General features: G+C 45.2%; 1 protein-coding gene across 1 annotated transcript in view; it reads right to left on the bottom strand.

The window, feature by feature from the left end:
* Positions 1-492: 492 nt before the first annotated feature.
* The window catches only part of CHCHD2 (coiled-coil-helix-coiled-coil-helix domain containing 2), a 43,194-nt gene continuing 20,236 nt past the window's right edge, over positions 493-23,450 (bottom strand). Inside the window, exons 3-4 of the mRNA XM_073615098.1 lie at positions 10,563-10,722; positions 493-782 (exon numbers count right to left, since the gene is read on the bottom strand). Coding sequence (XP_073471199.1) covers positions 772-782; positions 10,563-10,722 — 171 coding nt within the window. The 3' untranslated portion in view covers positions 493-771. The remainder of the gene's footprint in view (positions 783-10,562; positions 10,723-23,450) is intronic.

Genomic DNA, 23,450 nt, shown 5'->3' with positions numbered 1-23,450 from the left:
TAAGTAATTTTTCTCCTTCACTGATGTGCACTGATGAGGCTGCACCAATTGGCACTGATGAGGCGGCACTAACATGCAGCCTTTATGGGATCACTGATGAGGAGGCATTGACAGGCAGCACTGGTGGGACTGCACTGAAAATAAATGCACTGGCTATCAGCACAGACCCCCCCCCCATGGCAATGACTGCCACTTCCTATTTACACCTTCGCCATAGGCTCTTTACCGTGATTGGAGATTAAGAGTGTCCGAGCGACACACAGCACTACTGATCGCCGCGCTGCACGACCCCGGGGGCGCACACAAGCAGCTTGTTCTGAAGGACATCATATGACGTCCAGTCAGAATAATAAAAACCCTACCCGGCCGTAATTTATAGGCCCCCCGATGCTATAGGTCGGGTGAGGAGTTAAAATATGCAACTTTGCAGAAATCCTTTGAAATAAAAACCTTCTCCATAAAAAAAACACAAAAAAAGCACCAACAAAAATATTTCAGATTTGTAAATCATTTATTTCAATAAAAAAATGAAATCTATTAGCAGACTAAACATCCTCTCATAGCAAGAACTGGACGTGGTTCACAAGTAGTAATTTCTGTGTCACCTTTATTTTTTGTTTTGTTTTAGAAAGGCATGACTAATGACAAATTAGCATAACACTAGAAGAGTAAATCCTCTAAGAAATCATCAGCTGTTTCATGATGGTTTCTGAAGATCTGCAAGTGAAGCACATTCAACCCAGGAATTTGATGTCATGTTGAAGCAAACATTCATGGTAATCCTACAAAAAAAACAAAAAAGGTAAGTGTAAAATGAAAACAATTGCAATATTTATAATTTTTAACTAGCACATCACTTTGACTAAACCTTAACAGATTTGTTAAAAAACATAATGCTCTGTCGCTCCATTCAAGCTCAATCATTTGCACATTACCTTGGGGCCACATGCGGTGCTGGGCAGCCCTTGGACCCCCAGCAGTCTATACTGGGAAAATAAAATGCTAAATGGTTAACAGCGATCCATACTTGCCTCATGTAGTGTCCCCAAGTCTCTGTCAATTGCAGTATGTCTAAAATCTCCAATCACAATTAACCATCATTTTATCTAGCATGTCTGCAGTCTGACAGCCCTATTTATCATTACATATATTGAACATCATGTGCAGCCCTTTGGTAATGTCAAGGGTTGCAGCTGAGGCTCCCCTATACCTAAGTGAACAAACAGTAATATAATCACTATGGAGCTTACTGCGCTCAGTACTGTGACCCTCCCATTAAAGCAGCCCTTTTTCAGTCTTGCAAAATTGTCATACCATTTTAACCATGAAAAACACTGTTTCATGGTGTCTAGATAAAGAGGATCACAGGGATAGATTATTAAAGAACTCTAGAACCTATAATCCTTTAACCGCTTCCCTGCCGGCCACAGTATATATACACGTTGCGGCAGGCAGGCGTTTAGATCAGGATCATGGCTGAGGCTACAACCATGATACCGGTGTAATTTTTTTTTACAGCCGGTTATTTTCTTTCAGATAAAAGTAATCAGAGCGGCTGGGCAGCCACTTGATTACTTTTACAGGTGGCGGAAAGGGGTCCCCACCCACATCCCACCGCCATTACCGGGCTCTCCCGAGCGATTGGGAAACCCAGTATCGATGCAGCATCCATCTCTGGCCTCACAGTGAGAGGAACTGAAGCTGTTCCTCCCACTGCGTGACGTCAAAACCGCTTCCCGATCTTTGTTTACTGGCCGCATCCGATCAGAATGATTGGGCTACATTGGATCCCAAAAGATAGGTATATGGGGGGGGGTGTCTAATAGACCTCCGATCTCTACCTGTCATTGCTATCAAAAGGGATGTTTACATTTCTTTTGACAGCAAATAAAAGTGCTAAAAAAAAAAAAAAATGAAAGCGCTTTCGTCAACCCTATGCTCACACGTAGTGGCGAACGCACACGTCAGTGCGGCACGCATATGTTAACAGTGATGGCACCACAAATGTGAGGTATCACCACGAACATCAGAGCAATAGCAATAACTATGGAATAGAGGTCGACCGATATATCGGCCGGCCGATATATCGGCCGATATTTGGCTTTTTTTACTTAATTGGCATCGGCCGATTGTGCTGATAAAAAAAGCCGATTCAGCGGGACTTGCAAATGACTTCTGTAATAAAAGTCAATGCAAGTTGTCTGAAGTTTTCTTCTCTCCTCCTCTGGGCAGCCTGCCAAGTCTGATAAGAAGATACATTTGTATCTCTTTCAGGTTCTTTTATTAATAGACTGAACTCCGTGGAGAAGTTTTCAGTTTAACCATTTAAAGACTAAATCTTTTCTGACATTTGTTGCTTACAAGTAAAAATCCTGTATTTTCTGCTATAAAATCACTTAGAACCCTCAAACATTATATATATATTTTTTTAGCAGAGACCCTAGGGAATAAAATAGCGGTTGTTGCAATATTTTATGTCACACGGTATTTGCACAGCGGTCTTTCAAACGCAATTTTTTAAAAAAAAAATACACTAATTAAATTTAAAAAAAAAAAAAAGCAGTAAAGTTAGCCCATTTTTTTTCGTCCAAAAGTTTTGATTACCTGTTTTTGTGTATTTAATATTTAAGATATAGTTATTTTTTTTAAATCTAAATTCTACATACAAGTGAACTGATTGGAGGTTTGTTTTATAAATGTTTAAATATAAAAAAATTTCTGTATCACTTATTACTTAAGGCTGCTTTCACACTGGAGCAGGCATGCGTTGACGGTAAAACGCTGTTAATTTTAGCGGCACTTTACCGTCATTTTAGCGGCGCTATTCGGCTGCTAGCAGGGCGCTTATAACCCAGCTAGCGGCCGAAAAAGGGGTTAAATGCGCCCCTGAAGCGCTGCTGCCGAAGCGCTTTGCAGGCGCTTCGGCAGTGGTGCGCATTCATTTCAATGGGCATGGAGTGGTGGAGGAGCGGTATACACCGCTCCAAAGATGCTGCTTGCAGGACTTTTTTTTAACATCCTGCCAGCGCATCGCCTCAGTGTGAAAGCACTCGGGATATCACACAGACTGCAGGGGAGCCGTTTTACAGGCGCTATTTTTAGCCCAAAAGCGCCTGAAAAACGCCCCATTGTGAAAGGGGTCTAACTGTTAGATTTTATGAGATGAAGGGGAAAAAAAAAATCGGCCTAATATATCGGCCCAAAAAAATCAGCATCATATCGGCCACCGAGATTTCTAAATATCGGCTTTGGCATCGGCCAGAGAAAAACCCATATCGGTCGACCTCTACTATGGAACCAGACCTCCTATGTAAATCTAAACTGGTTACCTGCAAAGGCTTTTAAAGCATCACCTATTGATAATTTAAAGAACCATAGATCCCATTCCATGAGCACGCACCATTTTAAAGCATGACAGGTTAGGTATCTATTTACTCAGCGTAAGATCATCTTTCACATTATACAAACAAATTAGGCTAACTTTACGGTTTGGTTTTTTTCATTAAAAAGTATTTTTTTCCAAAATAATTGTGTTTGAAAAACCACTGCGCAAAAACCGTGTGACATAAAAAAATTGCAACACCCACCCATTTTATTCTATAGATCCTCTGTTTTGGGCGGCACAGTGGTGTAGTGGGTAGCACTCTCGGCTAGCAGTAAAAAGGGTCGCTGGTTCGAATCCGACACTACCTGCCTGGAGTTTGCATGTTCTCCCTGTGCCTGCATGGGTTTCCGCCGGTTTAATCCCACACTCCAAAGACATGCTGGTAGGTTAATTGGCTTCTGTCCAAAATTGGCCCTAGTATATGAATGCGAGTTGGGAACCTTGGATTGTGTGCTCCTTGAGGGTAGGGACTGAAGTATAAGTGGAGCGCTGCGTAAATTGACGGCACTATATGGGTACCTTAAATAAAAATAGGGATAATTGTAGACACGCACCCACACTCAATCAGGTTGAACTGGATGGACTGGTGCCTTTATTCAACCTTACTAACTATACGTAACTATATAATATTTGGAGGTTCCAAATAATTTACTAGGCAAAAAAAAGTAGATTTTTTACATGCATTAGAGAAGTGTCAGAATTGGCCCAGTATGGAGGTGGTTTAAGTGATTGTGAAGTCTTTTTTTTTTTTTAAATAAAAATAACAAACATGTTATACTTACCTGGTCTATGCAGTGGATTTGCACAGAGCAGCCCAGATCCTCTTCTCGGGTGCCTCTTCTGTGCTCCTGGTCCCTCCTGTGGAGTGCCCCCACAGCAAGCAGCTTGCTATGAGGGTAGCCGAGCTATAGCTCCACGTGTCCATTCAGGAGCTGCGGTTCGCCCCTGCCCCCTCTCTCCGAATTGGCTGACTGATTGACAGCAGCGGGAGCCAATGGTGCCACTGCTGTGTCTCAGCCAATCAGGGGGGAGTGTCCCAGACGACCAAGACACACGTGGACATTGCTGGACAGAGATGGGGCTCAGGTATTAGGGGGGCTGCTGCACGCAGAAGGCTTTTTATCTTAATGCACAGAATGCATTAAAATAAACCTCCTGACTTTACAACCACTTTAGGCCACTGAAACACTATATATTCATGAGCACAAAATCTGCAACAGAATCAGTCAGAAAAAAAAAAGCAGAAATGTCACCCAAGTAATCAGGTATTATGAGAAAAACAAGAAATCGCACTGCGTTTTCTGCAGCATGGAACTCTAGAGAAACCTGTACATGAAAATGTAACTAAAGACAAAACCTTTTTAGCTTTGGATAGCGTAGAGAGGGATTAGAACGCCTGTCAGTTTTTCCTGCTATCTGTGCCCCCCCCCTCCTTTAGGGGAGATTCAGCCAATTTGTCCTGTTTACCCTTATCATTAAAAGTGAAAATCCCAAATTTTGGGTTGCCCAACGAACAGCAATAAAGGGTAAATCTTCCAATGGGGACACTAGTTCTTGCGACACACCTGGGATTCCCTCACTTTGGAAGGATTTCCTCTCAGTCTCCGTTTTGGCTATGGGACAGGAAGTGAAAGCAGAGCTCCACCCAAAAGGGGAAGCTCTGATTATCTGCCTCCTTCGCCCCTCCACTGCCACATTTGGCACCTTTTGGGGGGGAGGGAGCAGGAACCTGGTTTTGACAGGTACCTACATGCTTACAGCTGAGTTTGTCATAGCAAACTCAGCCAGACTTTGGCCCCCCTCCTCCTCCCCCTGCAGCTGGTCCAATCACAGAGTGCAGCGTGGTTCACGCACAGTAGGAAACCAGCTGTGAAGAAAATTTCCCATAGTGGAGATGGCAGCGGCATCCAATAGCTGATTGAAAAATCAGCTCGGATGAAGACACCGCTGAATTCGTGGACAAGTGTCCTAATATTAAAAGCTAGCAGCTACAGTATTTGTAGCTGCTGACTTATTTTTTTCTGCAGGAGTCTGGAGCTCCTCTTGAAGGGAAAATCACCCTATGGGACACAGAAGGCATTCTACTAGAACTCTTAAGCTGCTTTTGTAAGCATCACACGGCTAGGCATTAGACACTTGTTGACCTGGTTTAGTTTAACAGCTTCCAGTATCATCTTCCCTCTCCAGCCTGCTAATGGGAAACTACAGTAGCATCATTAAGTTCACCTAAATATGGGTGTAACATTTAATATGTTGCTAAAGCTGGAGTTAGCCTTTATCTCTGAAGAGCGATAAGTGTTCAAATCACACTTTAGAGAATATTTGGCAAGCAGTGAGTAATTTATTAACCCCTTGAATGCCATACTAGCTTGCAGCAACCATGTACGCTTGCAGAGCAGCCTGCTACAGCCGCAAAGCATTGCGGGCACTGCATGTGTACAACCCCGGCCACAGCCTCGGCATAAAAAGGAGGAGCAGTTGGGACGCAAAAAAAATTCAGCTCAACTGCGGAGTTTTGCCACCCTCAACTGCTACTGTGAACAAACCCTTAAAGTGATACTAAAGTCTCAGTTTTTTTCCTTTAAAAACATGTCATACTTACCTGCCCTGTGTAATGGTTTTGCACAGAGCAGCCCAGATCCTCCTCTTCTCGGGTCCTTTTTCTGTGATCCTGGCCCCTCGCTCCTGCTGAGTGCCCCCCACAGCAAGCAGCTTGCTATGGGGGCACCAGAGCTGCTGCTCTGTGTCCATTCAGATACGGAGCCAGGGTTCAGCCCTGCCCCCTCATTGGCTCACTGACTTTGATAGCAGCAGGAGCCAAGGGTGCCACTCTGTCATCTCAGTCAATGAGGGAGAGTCCCGGGCAGCTGAGACACTCCTGCAACATCGCTGGCTCGAGATGGGCTCAGGAAAGTATTAGGGGCTGCTGCACACAGGTGCTTTTTCTACCTAATGCATATAATGCATTAAGATAAAAAACCTTCTGACTTTACAACCACTTTAAACTATTTACTATCTGAGTGTGCAATTGACAAAGAGGTAGGCAATCCCTGGTTGTGTAATGTGGCTGAGGTATGAAATCACAGCCACCTGAACAGAGCTAATAATGTTTTGGAAGTTATATATTTCAGCAGTATATATCAGATTTCCTGGAGTTCCATTTTAAAAGGCAGTTTATTCCAACTAGTATTCATATGGGCCTAGAATAAATCTAAAGTCTTAAAAGCCCCAAACTAAAAATTAATACACTGTTATTATTGGGAGAGCATGCAGCGCCCTTTAGTTCACTGTACACTGGCAAAAAGAACGGTTCCAGGGGACATCCCTAAAAAACCCCTCCAACAACCAGCCTCAGTTTTGTAGCAAGCAATGTGGAGATCATAAGAACAAAGGGGATGTTCCTGTGTTGTGTACTGTACTCCAAGAAATAGATTTTACTGCCAAATAAAAAAAAAAAAAACAGGCTTCCTCAGATCATTACTACTGGAATATCCAAAGAAGCCAAATTAAAGGGTGGGCAACACAGCTAACAACTCCAAGCCCACATAGCAAACAAGTCAATAAGGGCTCTACAGACACAGAGCAGCATTAAGCACCTTGCCACCTGAAACTGGCACCAGAGGCTAAAACATTCACCAGGTAGAACAAAGTGGTTGTAAAGGCAGAAGGTTTTTCTTTACCTTATTTGCAGCCCCCCCCCCCCCCAAGCCCCCCTAAATACATACCCGAGCCCAATCTTGATACAGCGATGTGCAAAAAAACAGAGGTTCTCGTCCTCCTTATTGTCTCAGATACAGCAACGGGAGCCATTGGCTCAAATACAGACAGTGATGAGGGAGCAGGGCCAAGCCCCGCTTTATGTGTCTTAACCACTTGCCGACCAGCCGCCTCAGTTTTACTGCGGCAGAATGGCACAGCTGGGCGAAACGTTATGTAACGTTGCTTCGGCCTGTGGCCACTAGGGGTGTGCGCCGTCGGATACGCGCCCGCTGCTCGCCCACGGAGCCGATGCGAGTGCCCGGCGGTCGCGATCACCGCTAGGCTCCCGCGATCGGTCGTGGCACACCAAGAACCAGGATCTGTGTGTGTAAACACACAGTTTCCGGTTCTCTGAGGGGAGAAGAGACAGATCGTCTGTTCATACAGAGTATGAACAGCGATCTGTCATCTCCCCTACACAGTCCCCTTCCCACATCAGTTAGAACACACACTAGGGAACACAATTAACCCCTTGATCGCCCCTTAGTGTTAACCCCTTCCCTGCCGGTGACATTTTTACAGTAATCAGTGCATTTTTATAGCGCTGATCGCTGTATAAATGCCAATGGTCCCAAAAATGTGTCAAAAGTGTCCAATGTGTCCACCATAATGTCGCAGTCCCGATAAAAATCGCAGATCGTCGCGTCGCCATTACTAGTAAAAAAATAAATAAATAAAAATGCCATAAAACTATCCCCTATTTTGTAGATGCTATAACTTTTGCACAAACCAATCAATATACGCTTATTGCGATTTTTTTTTTTACCAAAAATATGTAGAATACATATCGGCCTAGACTGAGGAAAAAAAAAATTTTTATATATATTTTTGGGGGATATAGAAAAAAGTAAATATTGCGTTTTTTTAAAAAAAAATTATCACTTTTTTTGTTTATAAATATTTATTAAAAAATAAAAACCGCAGAGGTGATCAAATACCACCAAAAGAAAGCTCTATATGTGGGGAAAAAAGGACGTCAATTTTGTTTGGATGCAACGTCGCATGACTGCGCAACTGTCAGTTAAAGCGACACAGTGACGAATCGTAAAAAGTGCTCTGGTCAGGAAGGGGGTAAAATCTTCCACGGCTGAAGCGGTTAATGACACACAGAGCAGGACTCAGGAGCGAGCATGCACAAGTGCCCCCATAGCAAGTGGCTTGCTATGGGGGCACTTGGCTGGTGGAGGAGCCAGGAGCACCGGCAGGGGGCAGCTAAGAGGAGGATCAGGGCTGTTCTGTGCAAAACCATTGCAGAAAGCAGGTTAAAGTGGGTGTTAATCCACTCTGTCCTCTTCATACAATCCGCTGTCTCCTAATGCTGTGCGCTCCTGTGTGCGATTGATAAAAAAATGCCGTCTATACCCGATTTCAGAGCGCCCCCGGCACTCACGTTCCCAGCTGCCTTTCTCCTCTCTCGATCTGACAGCTGCAGCAGGAGGGGCCGAGAATTCCCCGCTGACGTTGGGAGGAGAGAAGCGCTCTGAAATCAGGTATAGACGGCATTTTTTTTTTTATAAATCACACACATGGGCACACAGCATTAGGAGACAGAGCGCATAGTATAAAAATGTATATGTTATTGCAATAGCAGGAGGGGAAGGTCGTGCGCTGTCACTAGCTAACAGGCAGGAAGGGGGAGGGGGGAGAGGAGAGCTGCGGATGACGGATGCACGTAAACTGACCACGGTGTCAGAGCTCAGCAACCATGATAAACCGTGGTCAGTTTACAGGGAGAGGGTAGAAACTGGCAGGATCAGCCAGGTTTTTTTTAGGTTAAACAAGGGGCCAAATTACACAGCACAAGCACTGTGCTGTATAACATGCTTTAGAGGGACAGAATTCATTTTTTTGGGGGGGTAACAATCGCTAAAAACAAACGAGACTTTACAATCACTTTAAATGTATGTACAGAAGTCCAGGTGGCAGCCATGCAAATCTGAGAAACATATGCCGATGTTGAAAAGCCTAGACAACACTGACATACGGTATATTGTAGAATTTGTTCCAACAGGAAAAGGAGGAACCTTATTCTAAATATTATAGCTCTAATGATAACTAGTTTGATCTACTTAGCAATGGTGGAGTAAGAGGCTGGAAGACCCTTGCAAGTTTACCCTGTGCAAGTTCACCTTACAGATTTTTCTGTAAAGGTGAACTTACCTTTTAAACAAGCTTGTGTGCCATACTCTACATTCAGGAAAGTATCCATTGTCATGCAAAATAAACTGCTACAGCCCATATAGTGTGGATACCATGCTTACTGACTAACCATGCAGAGCAAGTAACCCCCTGTGCTCACAAATGCAGCTGGGCAGCCACTCAGTATGGAAAACAGAAGGCAATGGCAATCGCTGTAGTAGCACAGACTACAGAAGTGATTCTCTATTTCCTCAGTGATCCCTCAGGTATGGCATATGCAAACTTACAGTGGTCTAACGTGTACCAATGTAACTATGCAATAAAATACCCGGAACTTTAAAACTGTGCATGCCAATAAAACAGCAACAAACTTGAATACCCAACATTGTCCATAACTGACGCTTTAAAAGTCTTTATAGGTGATCTTTATTCATTTTTTTTAACCTTATTGCTATCACGTAGGAGTGCAATAGCCTGCTGCTGAAATCAGAAGTCCATTAGATCCCTAATGCCACCTACGATGCCCTATGAAGATTTGAACCATGAAATTACATAATAAATCTAATTTCCAAGTTCATTCACAAATCCGCTCTTCCCAGTGACACCCGTCAAGCCTATGATACACGGGTAAGGGTACTTTCCTGTGCTTGTGAAACTGATTAGGTGGAAAATTCAACAGAGAGCCGACAGATGGCTTAAGATACACAAACTCTCGGCTACTCTATGTGTGCAATTAGCTCCTGAGGATAACATAAGCCTTTTTGCCAGTGGTAACGAAAGGGTTAAAGTTGAGCTTCAGGCAAACATCTCAATGAATATGAATAGGTATTATGTTATATATGAACAGTTTAAAACGTCCAGAGGTTTGGATTCATTTTTGTCAGACAGTCAGGGAGGGAACTTTTCCTCAAGGGCAGTCAAGCAATGAATTTAGTCATTTACCTAATTACAACCTGCTGACCACCACCAAATGTATGGAGGTTGCCACCTGGCTCTTACCTCCTGTAAACATTATCTCTTTAAGCAATAACTGTCCCTCCACCTCCCAGACTAAATGCTGCTGTGCAGGAGATTACAAGGGACCAGGTACTTATGTGTTTGTAAAACTACATTTAATAATTTTCACAAAATGTACTAACACAATAATATTCGGATTTATATTCAAATCTCCTTTCAACGCCTATTCAACATATTTAAAACACCACAGTTTACCTTTAATCACAAGCAACAGAAAATTACAACTTGCAATTAAAATCTGCAAGAAAAGTAGGGAACATACCATTTGCGAATCGACACTGTTTGAGTACCTCGCTGAAGCCCTCACAGAGCTTGAGGTCAGATTGATTCTGAGCACACTCCAAGAACTGTTTCATCTCATACTGGCATGGTGTGTACTGAGTCTGCTGTTGTTGATAAGCCGACTGTGGAGCTGCAGGTTCCTAGCATTGTAAAAAAAATATATATATTAGTGCTCATTTGAGACAACAGCTGTGTTAGTACCTTTATCAAGTGTCAGTGCTTTATAAATGTGACATAAGGCAGTCTTTCTTCATATAGGTTATAACTGAATTCCAGCGAAACAGCTCAATAAACAGATGAAACACATATAATGGAGCTATTTTACCTGCCAAACAATTGGAATTTCTGTACATTAAGTCCTGAGGTTTAAGCAGCTCTGCCTTTATCTTTCTCCTGAGAGAGAAAGGCACCACCGCTCCAGGTAGATCCACTAGGATGTGTCCTTCGCCCCCCCAGAGAGAGAAGAGCCTCAGGTGCTGTCTAATGCATATGCAAATGGAAATGGACGGAAAAACACTGGACAGCCGCACTCCAAAGAAAATTTCATATGCCTTTTATTAGAGGTCGACCGATATGGGTTTTTCTCTGGCCGATGCCGATATTTAGAAATCGCGGTGGCCGATATGTGATGCCGATTTTTTTGGGCCGATACATTAGGCCGATTTTTTTTTTTTCCCTTCATCTCATAAAATCTATCAGTTAGACCCCTTTCACACTGGGGTGTTTTTCAGGCGCTTTTGGGCTAAAAATAGCGCCTGTAAAGTGCCTGTAAAACGGCTCCCCTGCAGTCTCAGTGTGAAAGCCAGAGTGCTTTCACACTGAGGCGATGCGCTGGCAGGATGTTAAAAAAAAGTCCTGCAAGCGGCATCTTTGGAGCGGTGTATACCGCTCCTCCACCACTCCTGCCCATTGAAATGAATGCGCACCGCTGCTGAAGCGCCTGCAAATCGTTTCGGCAGCAGCGCTTCAGGGGCGCATTTAACCCCTTCCTTGGCTGCTAGCTGGGTTATAAGCGCCCTGCTAGCAGCCGAATAGCGCCGCTAAAATGACGGTAAAGCGCCACTAAAACTAGTAGCGTTTTACCGTCAACGCATGCCCACTCCAGTGTGAAAGCAACCTTAAATGATACAGAAAATTTTTTACATTTATTAAACAAAACAAACCTCCAATCAGTTCACTTGTATGTAGAATTTAGATTAAAAAAAATAAAAAAAAAACTATATCTTAAATATTAAATACACAAAAACAGGTAATCAAAACTTTTGGATGAAAAAAAATGGGCTAACTTTACTGCTTAGTTTTTTTTTAAATTTATTAGTGTATTTTTTCAAAAAATATTGCTTTTGAAAGACTGCTGCGCAAATACCGTGTGTCATAAAATATTGCAACAACCGCTATTTTATTCCCTAGGGTCTCTGCTAAAAAAAATATATATATAATGTTTGGGGGTTCTAAGTGATTTTCTAGCAGAAAATACAGGATTTTTACTTGTAAGCAACAAGTGTCAGAAAAGATTTAGTCTTTAAATGGTTAAACTGAGAGCTTCTACACATGGAGCTCAGTTCATTCATAAGTGTAAACATTGTATCCTTCAGGTTCTTTTTATCAGATTTGGCAGGCTGCCCAGAGGAGGGGAGAAGTCTCTTCACAGAAGTTTTCAGGCACTTCTATTACAGAAGTCATTTGCAAGTCTGCTGATATCGGCCTTTTTTATCAGCACAATCGGCTGATGCCGATTAAGTAAAAAACACCAAATATCGGCTGATATATCGGCCGGCCTATATATATTGGTCGACCTCTACCTTTTATTGTAGATAGGGACCAGAAGGTACAACGTCCAGGTCACAGCAGAACGATACAGGAAAAAGTTGACGCGTTTCACACGTATACTAAGTGCTTACTCATAGCTGGGTCTATGAGTAAGCACTTAGTATAAGTGTGAAACGCATCAGATTTTCCTGTATCGTTCTGCTGCAACCTGCACGTTGTACCTTCTAGTCCCTATCTACAATAAAAGGCATATGAAATTTTCTTCAGAGTGCGGCTGTCCAGAGTTTTTCCGTCCATTTATCTTTCTCCTCTACAGGTAAATAATCATGTACAGGTCCAATCTCTCCTCCAGCTTGAAACAGGACAGTAAGAGGAGAAGCATTAGACAAGGAAAAGCTCTGCTGTACAGGATGGCAAGAGGCAGATACTAAGTTAAATTCAGGTACTTACACTGCTTGCATAAAAAGATAAATCTGATAATGTATTAAAAGATAAGTTCACCACTGGGAACATGTTACATGTTCCACACATTTTTAGAGGGCTTTCATACCGAGCCGCCCATAGTGTCGGCAGTAAAACGCCGCTATTTTTAGCGGCGTTTTACCGTTGGTTTTGCGGCGCATTTTGCCCGCTAGCGGGGCGCTTTTACCGCCGCTAGTGGCCGAGAAAGGGTTAAAACTGCCCGCAATAGCGGCGTTTTGCCAGCGGTATAGCAGTGCTGCCCCATTGATTTCAATGGGCAGGAGCGGTAAACATACCACTCTTTCACCGCTCCAAAGAAGCTGCTGGCAGGACTTTTTCTGACGCCCTGCCAGCACACTGCTCCAGCTGAAAAGGACTCGGGCTTTCACACTGGAGACAATGGAGCAGCAGTTTGAGGGCAGACTGCAGGCGCTATTATTAACGCTATAGCGCCTGCAAAACGCCCTCGGTGTGAAAGGGGTCTTAGGGTAGAACATGTAACATGTTCCCAATGCTACAGCGCCGCCCACTAATTCCTCCCCCGGAAGCAGTACAGGGATAAGTTCCCTGTACTAGTTGCCACTATTTGAATATAGCGGGACCATGTGGGGCTCTGCCTACACAGCCGCATAATTCAGACACACAGCTCCATGTGTCTGAATGAACTACAGTCCCCAGAATCCTTAGCGGCTGTCACCTTGAAGTTCACAATGAACTACCATGGCACTGTGGAGCGCTGTGGTACGTTGAATCTTCTGGTCAGGGAGTATTGGCTGACTCATATGGGATTTACAGGTAAGCCAATACACTGAAAGTGTGCAGAAGACCTGCATGGCATCAGAGAACTGCTGATCGCTGATGCAATGCTTTCCAGGCTCCTGCAACAAAAAATAGAAAATGCACATTTTCTTACCTGCAAAAAAACGTGCATTTATTGTTTGTTTTTTTTTCAAAAAAAGCTGAGTTAGACTTACCGGTAACTCCTTTTCTGACTGTCTTCTAGGACAGCCCATGAGACCTTGGGCTCCTCCTACCAGGACAGGAAACACGTCACCCCCACCAGATAAAAGGGCGGTCCTCCAGGCCCATGTCAGTATTCTCAAGAACCGTAGGACCCTGCAAAACATATGCATAATACACATAACTTCAGACAATACCGGGTGGGAATCCGGCTGTCCTGGAAGACTCTCAGAAAAGGAGTTACCGGTAAGTCTAACTCAGCTTTTCTCCAAGCGTCTTCCAGGACAGCCCATGAGACGATGAGCCAGAACTTACCAGTCTAGGGAGGGACAACTGCCTGAAGGACCTTACGACCAAACACCTGCTCCTGAGCTGATAGGAGATCCAGGCGATAATGTTTAATGAAGGTCGAGTAACTGGACCAAGTGGCAGCCCTGCAAATTTGTTCCGGTGAGGCACCAGCCCTCTCAGCCCAAGACGTAGACAAGGCTCTAGTTGAGTGCGCAGTAACAAAAGGTGTAGGGACCTCCCTAATTTTGTAAGCTTCCAAGATGGCTTGCTTTATCCATCTAGCCAATGTGGCTTTAGATGCACTATTCCACTTGTGAACTCCAGAAAAGAGGACAAACAAGGCATCAGCTTTCCTAAAGGTCTTCGTGACCTCAAGATAGACCAAGAGAATCCTTCTTACATCTAGAAAACTAAATTTTCTTTCTAAGTCGCCCTGTGGCGAACTACAAAAGGTTGGCAATACAATGTTCTGAGATCGGTGGAATGTACTTGCCACCTTGGGCAAAAAACCTGGATCGGTTCGTAACACAACTCGATCCTCAAAAATCCTGAGGAAGGGCTCCCTTACTGATAGGGCCTGCAACTCACTTACCCTACGAGCTGAGGTAACAGCTATAAGGAACACAGTTTTTAATGTAAGTAACTTAAGTGACATACTTTCCAGAGGTTCAAATGGAAATTCTACCAGAGTTTGAAGTACTAGGGACAGATCCCACGTTGGACAACTTCTCACTACTACTGGTCTGGCCCTAGAGATAGATTTGAAAAATCTGGCTATAGTGGGATTTTCCAGGAGAGAAAACTGGAGGAACACACTAATAGCTGCCGCCTGTACCTTTAAGGTACTAACAGAAAGACCTTTGTCGACACCCTCTTGGAAAAATTGCAAAATAGATGGAATATCATGAGTTAATCTATCATTTTCAGATAACCATGAGTTAAACCTTTTCCAAACTTTGGAATATATGGCTCTAGTAACCGGCTTCCTGCAATTAACGAGAGTCCTGACTACTTTGTCAGAGAACCCTTGGGCGCTCAGTATCTTTTCTTCAGATACCAGGCCGTCAAGTTTAAGGAAACCACCTGAGGGTGTGATACTGGACCCTGCAATAATAGGTCTTCCCTTTTCGGAAGACTCCACGGAGGCTCTGAAACCAGAGACTGTAGCAGGGAAAACCATGGCCTCTTGGGCCAAAACGAGGCAATTAGAATCAGATCTATCTCTTCCAGCCGAAACTTCCGGAGGACTTCTGGAATCAGTCTGATTGGCGGAAAGGCATAACATAGGCCTGGTGGCCACGGGTTTGCCAGAGCATCGATCCCCAAGGCTTGGTCTGCTGGGTTCATGGAAAAGAATATCTCCGTCTTGCGGTTGTTTCGGTTTGCGAACAAATCCGCTATGGGATAACCCCATCTCTTGGTGAGGTCTGCAAAGACTTCGGGATGAAGGGACCAGTTGTCTCGGTCTATCCTGTGACGGCTGAGATAATCTGCCAGGCAATTGTTTGTCCCCTTCAGGTGTACAGCAGAAATAGAGGCTAGATTCCCCTCTGCCCATGAAAGGATCTCCTGGGCAATGGACTGAAGCCTCCGGCTTCTCGTGCCCCCCTGCTTGTTGACATACGCGACTGTCGCTATATTGTCTGACAGAATTTGGAGGTTGTGACCCCTGATCTCCATCTGAAAAGACTGGAGGGCTCTCTGGACTGCAAGCAGCTCTCTTTGATTGGATGAGGCCCTTGTCTCCTCAGGGGACCACTCTCCTTGTGCTACTGCATTGCTGAGGTGGGCCCCCCATCCCCAGGAACTCGCATCCGTGGTAATCCTTCGGGGAATGGGAAAGGACCATGGGAGACCTCCTGCTAGGTGCTGACCAGCTCTCCACCACCACAGGCTTCTTTTTATCCTGTCGGGAAGCCAGATCCTTGACTCCAGGGACCTTACGTCCCTGTCCCAGTTTCTTAAAAGAAACCTTTGTAACGGACGCTGACGGAGTCTTGCCCATGGTACTGCGGGAAAACATGAGGTCATAAGACCCACTGCCCTCGACACCTGTCTCAGAGAGACCGACTGGTTGGTCTGCAATGCTGACATAGTCTGGAACACTTTGGTAAACTTCTCCTGAGGAAGAAAAACTCTTTGGTTCACGGAGCAAAAATCGTAACCCAGATAAGTTACTTTCTGGCCCGGAATCAAGGACGACTTTTCTTTGTTTATTAGCCAGCCTAGGGACTGTAAGAAGTCCTGTATAGCCTGGAGATCCTCCAACAGCCTTTGGTATGATTTTGCCACTATCAGGAGGTCGTCTAAGTAAGGGATAACCGTTATTGCCTTTAATCTTAGTGGAGCCAGCGCTTCCCCCAACACCTTCGAAAAGATGCGTGGGGCTGAGGAAAGACCGAAGGGGAGGGCCTGAAATTGAAAATGTCGGGTCCCCATACCCATCTTCACTGCCAATCTCAAAAACTTTTGGAAGGCTGGATGGATAGGGATGTGAAGATAAGCATCCCTTAAGTCCAACGTGGCCATAAAGCAGTTTGGGTATAGTAGGTTTTTGATTGTAAAAACCGTCTCCATACGGAAATGCTTGTATCTGATGGACTTGTTTAAGGTCCGGAGATTCAGGATAAGTCGAAACTTTCCTGCCGGCTTTCTGACCACAAATACATGGGGATAGAATCCCTTGCCCTGCTCCGATCGAGGAACAGGAATCAGTACTTTTTGATCTAATAAGTCTCCGATCTGGAGACCCAGAGCCCTCGCCTTCTCCCGATCTTGTGGAGGAAATGTGACCAACAAACGTTCTGGTGGTTGGTGAACAAACTCCAGCCTGTACCCGTTGGTCACTGGGTCCAGGACGAAGGGGCTCAGAGTGACTGCTGCCCACTGTGGGATGAAGGCCCTCAATCTCCCTCCCACCGGGGAACACAAGTCACTGCGGCTTGGCGGGCTGTTGAGGAGGGTTAAACAGCACTCCCCCTTTGCCTCTGCCTTTGTGCCCAGTCCAATGCTTTTTCGGCCTGCTGTCCTTTTCTCTAGGACTCTGTTGCCTGCTTTGGCCACGAAAAAATTTTCTGGCTGTCTGAACTCTCTTTTTCTCTGGAAACGCCTTTTTCTCATCAGCCGTGCGTTCCAGTGCCTCCTGTAGACCTGGGCCAAATAAATGATCGCCAGTTAAAGGAAGGCCACAAAGGCGCAACTTGGAGGCCGAGTCCCCTGACAAGGTCTTAAGCCAGGCTGCTCCTGGCCGAGTTCACTAGAGCCGAAGTCCTGGCTGACATTCTTACCAACTCAGCGGAAGAATCTGCCAAAAAACCCACTGCCTGAAATAGGAGAGGAAAAGACTTTAAAATTTGCTCTCTGGAGGTACCTGCTGACAGATGTGACTGAATCTGAGTCAACCAAACCTCCAGATTTCTGGCCACACAAGTGGAAGCCAGAACTGGTTTCAGGTTTCCAACTGCTGAGTCCCAGGCTCTGTGGAGAAGGATATCCCCCCTCTTGTCCATCGGATCCTTAAGCGTACCCATATCATCGAACGCCAGGTCCGACTTTTTTGAAACCTTTGAAAGAGGTGCATCTAACTTGGGATTCTTATTCCATGGCTGCGCAGTGTCCTCATCAAAAGGAAACCTCCTTTTTAGGTTACTAGAGAAGAATGGTTTTCTCTCAGGATTATCCCATTCCAGTTTAATAGTATCAACCAAAGAACTATGAACTGGAAAAACTCTCGATTTTCTCTTATGCAATCCTTTATACATAAGATCATGTTTGGATAACTGAACCTCTTCCTCTTTTAATTCAAGGGTAGTATAGATAGCCTTTAATAAGTCATCTACATCCTCAACAGATAACTTAAATCTTGAGCCTCGAGTGGATTCTCTATCTCTGGGCTCTGTATCTGACCCTGATTCTTCCAGAGAAGAACAGGTAGATCGGACCTCAGCCTCAGAGTCCTCACTCTCTGCCTGCTGCAGAGTGCTTACTGACGCCTTCAGTGAAGACGGACTCTCTGCTGGAGTCTGGAGCTTGTCAATAAGTGTTCTAAAGGAACTGAAGGTGGACGCAAGCTCATCCCTAACAGAAGTAAGCATCTTCTGGCAAGAGGCAACCGGGTCATCCTTTACTAGGCCTTCTATACAGGTTCGACAAACTGCTTTGCTCCATGAGGAGCTCAATTTGTTTGCGCAAACCGCACATTTCCTTTTAAGTGGCTGCGCTTGGGCCTTGTCCTGAGTCTGGTCTGCAAGACAAAAATAAATGACCCACAATGTAATTAAAGCCACCCAATCACTCCGTAACACCACGTGCAGGAGGGAGGAAAATGTGTCCCCTTACACCCACTACTACAGAGGGGGGAGGGGGAGGGAACACTCTCAGGGATAGCAAGGTGGTGACAGAACACCCCAGGCTTACCTGTGAGGTGCTGGTGTTGGGAACTGCATCCGCTGCCTGTGCAGGTACTGCAGGAGGATCCATTCTGCCCCTCTTGGTCATCCACAGCCTGGCTGCTTAACACCAAGAAACACCAGCAGCCAGCGTTCTCTGTTCGCGCCGTTTATGAAGACTGGAACCTCGTCTCCGGCGCCCAATGATGAGGTCATATGCCCCGGAAGTAACCCTCTCCAGGCACTTCATGTGGGCCAGCTTGGAGCGCAATAGCTCCGCCCCCTCGAGCGCTGCGGCTTCCTCCATTCCCTGCTCAGATCAGCCACGCTGTCGGCAGGGAAGGACAACCGAAGCTCAGCTGAGCTATAGTGCAAAGCACTGCGCTAGGGGCACGACCTCACACCGGTCCTGGCCCTCTCCAGGCACTGAGGACAGGGAACAGCAGCACAGCCAACCTCCCCAGTGGTGTGCTGCTTCTGGCAGAGGAAGAGGTAAGTGATATGCCCCAGAAAATAGCCATACAAAGCCCCTGCTTATAAGGCCTATGGGAGCAGGTTCCATGAACATGTTACCCCCCGTCCGGAGGAAACACAAATAACTGACATGGGCCTGGAGGACCGCCCTTTTATCTGGTGGGGGTGACATGTTTCCTGTCCTGGTAGGAGGAGCCCAAGGTCTCATGGGCTGTCCTGGAAGACGCTTGGAGAAAGTAAACTTATCCTTTAACCACTTGCCGACCGCCTAACGCACATATACGGCGGCAGAATGGCACGGGCAGGCAGAATCACGTACCCGTACGTGATCTGCCTCCCGCGGGCGGGGGGTCCGATCGGACCCCCCCCCCGGTGCCAGCGGCGGTCGGCATTTGACTGGGAGCGTCGGGAGGCGAGGGGGAGACCCCCCCTCGCGATCGCTCCCAGCCAATCAGAATCCTCCCCTGCCTGTGTGTAGTTTCACACAGGCAGAGGATGTGATGTCATCTCTCCTCGGCTCGGCAGTTTCCGTTCCAGTGCCGAGGAGAGAAGACATGTAAGTGCACAACACACACACACACAGTAGAACATGCCAGGCATACTTTACACCCCCGATCCCCCCCCCCCAATCACCCCCCCCCCGTCACAAACTGACATCAGCAGTATTTTTTTTTTTTTTTTTCTGATTACTGCATGGTGTCAGTTTGTGACAGTTACAGTGTTAGGGCAGTGAGTATTACCCCCCTTTAGGTCTAGGATACCCCCCTAACCCCCCCTAATAAAGTTTTAACCCCTTGATCACCCCGTCACCAGTGTCACTAAGCGATCATTTTTCTGATCGCTGTATTAGTGTCGCTGGTGACACTAGTTAGGGAGGTAAATATTTAGGTTCGCCGTCGGCGTTTTATAGCGACAGGGACCCCCATATACTATCTAATAAATGTTTTAACCCCTTGATTGCCCCCTAGTTAACCCTTTCACCACTGATCACCGTATAACCGTTACGGGTGACGCTGGTTAGTTCGTTTATTTTTTATAGTGTCAGGGCACCCGCCGTTTATTACCGAATAAAGGTTTAGCCCCCTGATCGCCCGGTGGTGATATGCGTCGCCCCAGGCAGCGTCAGATTAGCGCCAGTACCGCTAACACCCACGCACGCAGCATACGCCTCCCTTAGTGGTATAGCATCAGAACGGATCAATATCTGATCCGATCAGATCTATACTAGCGTCCCCAGCAGTTTAGGGTTCCCAAACACGCAGTGTTAGCGGGATCAGCCCAGATACCTGCTAGCACCTGCGTTTTGCCCCTCCGCCCGGCCCAGCCCACCCAAGTGCAGTATCGATCGATCACTGTCACTTACAAAACACTAAACGCATAACTGCAGCGTTCGCAGAGTCAGGCCTGATCCCTGCGATCGCTAACAGTTTTTTTGGCAGCGTTTTGGTGAACTGGCAAGCACCAGCCCCAGGCAGCGTCAGGTTAGCGCCAGTACCGCTAACACCCACGCACGCACCGTACACCTCCCTTAGTGGTATAGTATCTGATCGGATCAATATCTGATCTGATCAGATCTATACTAGCGTCCCCAGCAGTTTAGGGTTCCCACAAATGCAGTGTTAGCGGGATCAGCCCAGATACCTGCTAGCACCTGCGTTTTGCCCCTCCGCCCGGCCCAGCCCAGCCCACCCAAGTGCAGTATCGATCGATCACTGTCACTTACAAAACACTAAACGCATAACTGCAGCATTCGCAGAGTCAGGCCTGATCCCTGCGATCGCTAACAGTTTTTTTTGTAGCGTTTTGGTGAACTGGCAAGCACCAGCGGCCTAGTACACCCCGGTCGTAGTCAAACCAGCACTGCAGTAACACTTGGTGACGTGGCGAGTCCCATAAGTGCAGTTCAAGCTGGTGAGGTGGCAAGCACAAGTAGTGTCCCGCTGCCACCAAAAAGACAAACACAGGCCCGTCGTGCCCATAGTGCCCTTCCTGCTGCATTCGCCAATCCTAATTGGGAACCCACCGCTTCTGCAGCACCGTATTTCCCCCATTCACATCCCCAACCAAATGCAGTCGGCTGCATGAGAGGCATTTTCTTTATGTCCTCCCGAGTACCCCTACCCAGCGAACCCCCCAAAAAAGATGTTGTGTCTACAGCAAGCGCGGATATAGGCGTGACACCCGCTATTATTGTCCCTCCTGTCCTGACAATCCTGGTCTTTGCATTGGTGAATGTTTTGAACGCTACCATTCATTAGTTGAGTATTAGCGTAGGGTACAGCATTGCACAGACTAGGCACACTTTCACAGGGTCTCCCAAGATGCCATCGCATTTTGAGAGACCCGAACCTGGAACCGGTTACAGTTATAAAAGTTAGTTACAAAAAAAAGTGTAAAAAAAAAAAAAACACATACAAAAATATAAAATAAAAAAAAAATAGTTGTCGTTTTATTGTTCTCTCTATTCTCTCTCTCTTGTTCTGCTCTTTTTTACTGTATTCTATTCTGCAATGTTTTATTGTTATTATGTTTTATCATGTTTGTTTTTCAGGTATGCAATTTTTTATACCTTACCGTTTACTGTGCTTTATTGTTAACCATTTTTTTGTCTTGAGGTACGCCATTCACGACTTTGAATGGTTATACCAGAATGATGCCTGCAGGTTTAGGTATCATCTTGGTATCATTCTTTTCAGCCAGCGATCGGCTTTCATGTAAAAGCAATCCTAGCAGCTAATTAGCCTCTAGACTGCTTTTACAAGCAGTGGGAGGGAATGCCCCCCCCCCCAACGTCTTCCGTGTTTTTCTCTGGCTCTCCTGTCTCAACAGGGAACCTGAGAATGCAGCCGGTGATTCAGCCAGCTGACCATAGAGCTGATCAGAGACCAGAGTGGCTCCAAACATCTCTATGGCCTAAGAAACCGGAAGCTACGAGCATTTTATGACTTCGATTTCGCCGGATGTAAACAGCGCCATTGGGAAATTGGGAAAGCATTTTATCACACCGATCTTGGTGTGGTCAGATGCTTTGAGGGCAGAGGAGAAATCTAGGGTCTAATAGACCCCAATTTTTGCAAAAAAGAGTACCTGTCACTACCTATTGCTATGATAGGGGATATTTACATTCCCTGAGATAACAATAAAAATGATTTAAAAAAAAGAAAAAAAAATGAAAGGAACAGTTTAAAAATAAGATAAAAAAATAATAATAATAAAGAAAAAAAAAAAAAAAAAAAAAAAGCACCCCTGTCCCCCCTGCTCTCGCGCTAAGGCGAACGCAAGCGTCGGTCTGGCGTCAAATGTAAACAGCAATTGCACCATGCATGTGAGGTATCACCGCGAACGTCAGATCGAGGGCAGTAATTTTAGCAGTAGACCTCCTCTGTAAATCTAAAGTGGTAACCTGTAAAGGCTTTTAAAAATGTATTTAGTTTGTCGCCACTGCACGTTTGTGCGCAATTTTAAAGCATGTCATGTTTGGTATCCATGTACTCGGCCTAAGATCATCTTTTTTATTTCATCAAACATTTGGGCAATATAGTGTGTTTTAGTGCATTAAAATTTTAAAAAGTGTGTTTTTTCCCCAAAAAATGCGTTTGAAAAATCGCTGCGCAAATACTGTGTGAAAAAAAAAAAATGAAACACCCACCATTTTAATCTGTAGGGCATTTGCTTTAAAAAAAATATATAATGTTTGGGGGTTCAAAGTAATTTTCTTGCAAAAAAAAAATATTTTTTTATGTAATCAAAAAGTGTCAGAAAGAGCTTTGTCTTCAAGTGGTTAGAAGAGTGGGTGATGTGTGACATAAGCTTCTAGATGTTGTGCATAAAATGCCAGGACAGTTCAAAACCCCCCCAAATGACCCCATTTTGGAAAGTAGACACCCCAAGCTATTTGCTGAGAGGCATGTCGAGTCCATGGAATATTTTATATTGTGACACAAGTTGCGGGAAAGAGACAATTTTTTATTTTTTTTATTTTTTTTTGCGCAAAGTTGTCACTAAATGATATATTGCTCAAACATGCCATGGGAATATGTGAAATTACACCCCAAAATACATTCTGTTGCTTCTCCTGAGTACGGGGATACCACATGTGTGAGACTTTTTGGGAGCCTAGCCGCGCACGGGACCCCGAAAACCAAGCACCGCCTTCAGGCTTTCTAAGGCCGTAAATTTTTGATTTCACTCTTCACTGCCTATCACAGTTTCGGAGGCCATGGAATGCCCAGGTGGCAAAACCCCCCCCCAAATGACCCCATTTTGGAAAGTAGACACCCCAAGCTATTTGATGAGAGGTATAGTGAGTATTTTGCAGACCTCACTTTTTGTCACAAAGTTTTGAAAATTGAAAAAAGAAAAAAAAATTTTTTTTTTCTCGTCTTTATTTTCAAAAACAAATGAGAGCTGCAAAATACTCACCATGCCTCTCAGCAAATAGCTTGGGGTGTCTACTTTCCAAAATGGGGTCATTTGGGGGGGGGGGTTGTGCCACCTGGGCATTCCATGGCCTCCGAAACTGT

The sequence above is a fragment of the Aquarana catesbeiana genome, linkage group LG02 (assembly GCF_042186555.1).
Source record: "Aquarana catesbeiana isolate 2022-GZ linkage group LG02, ASM4218655v1, whole genome shotgun sequence".
NCBI lineage: Eukaryota > Metazoa > Chordata > Amphibia > Anura > Ranidae > Aquarana > Aquarana catesbeiana.
Note: the sequence above shows the minus strand (reverse complement) of the source record. Positions and strands in the feature narration are given on the sequence as shown.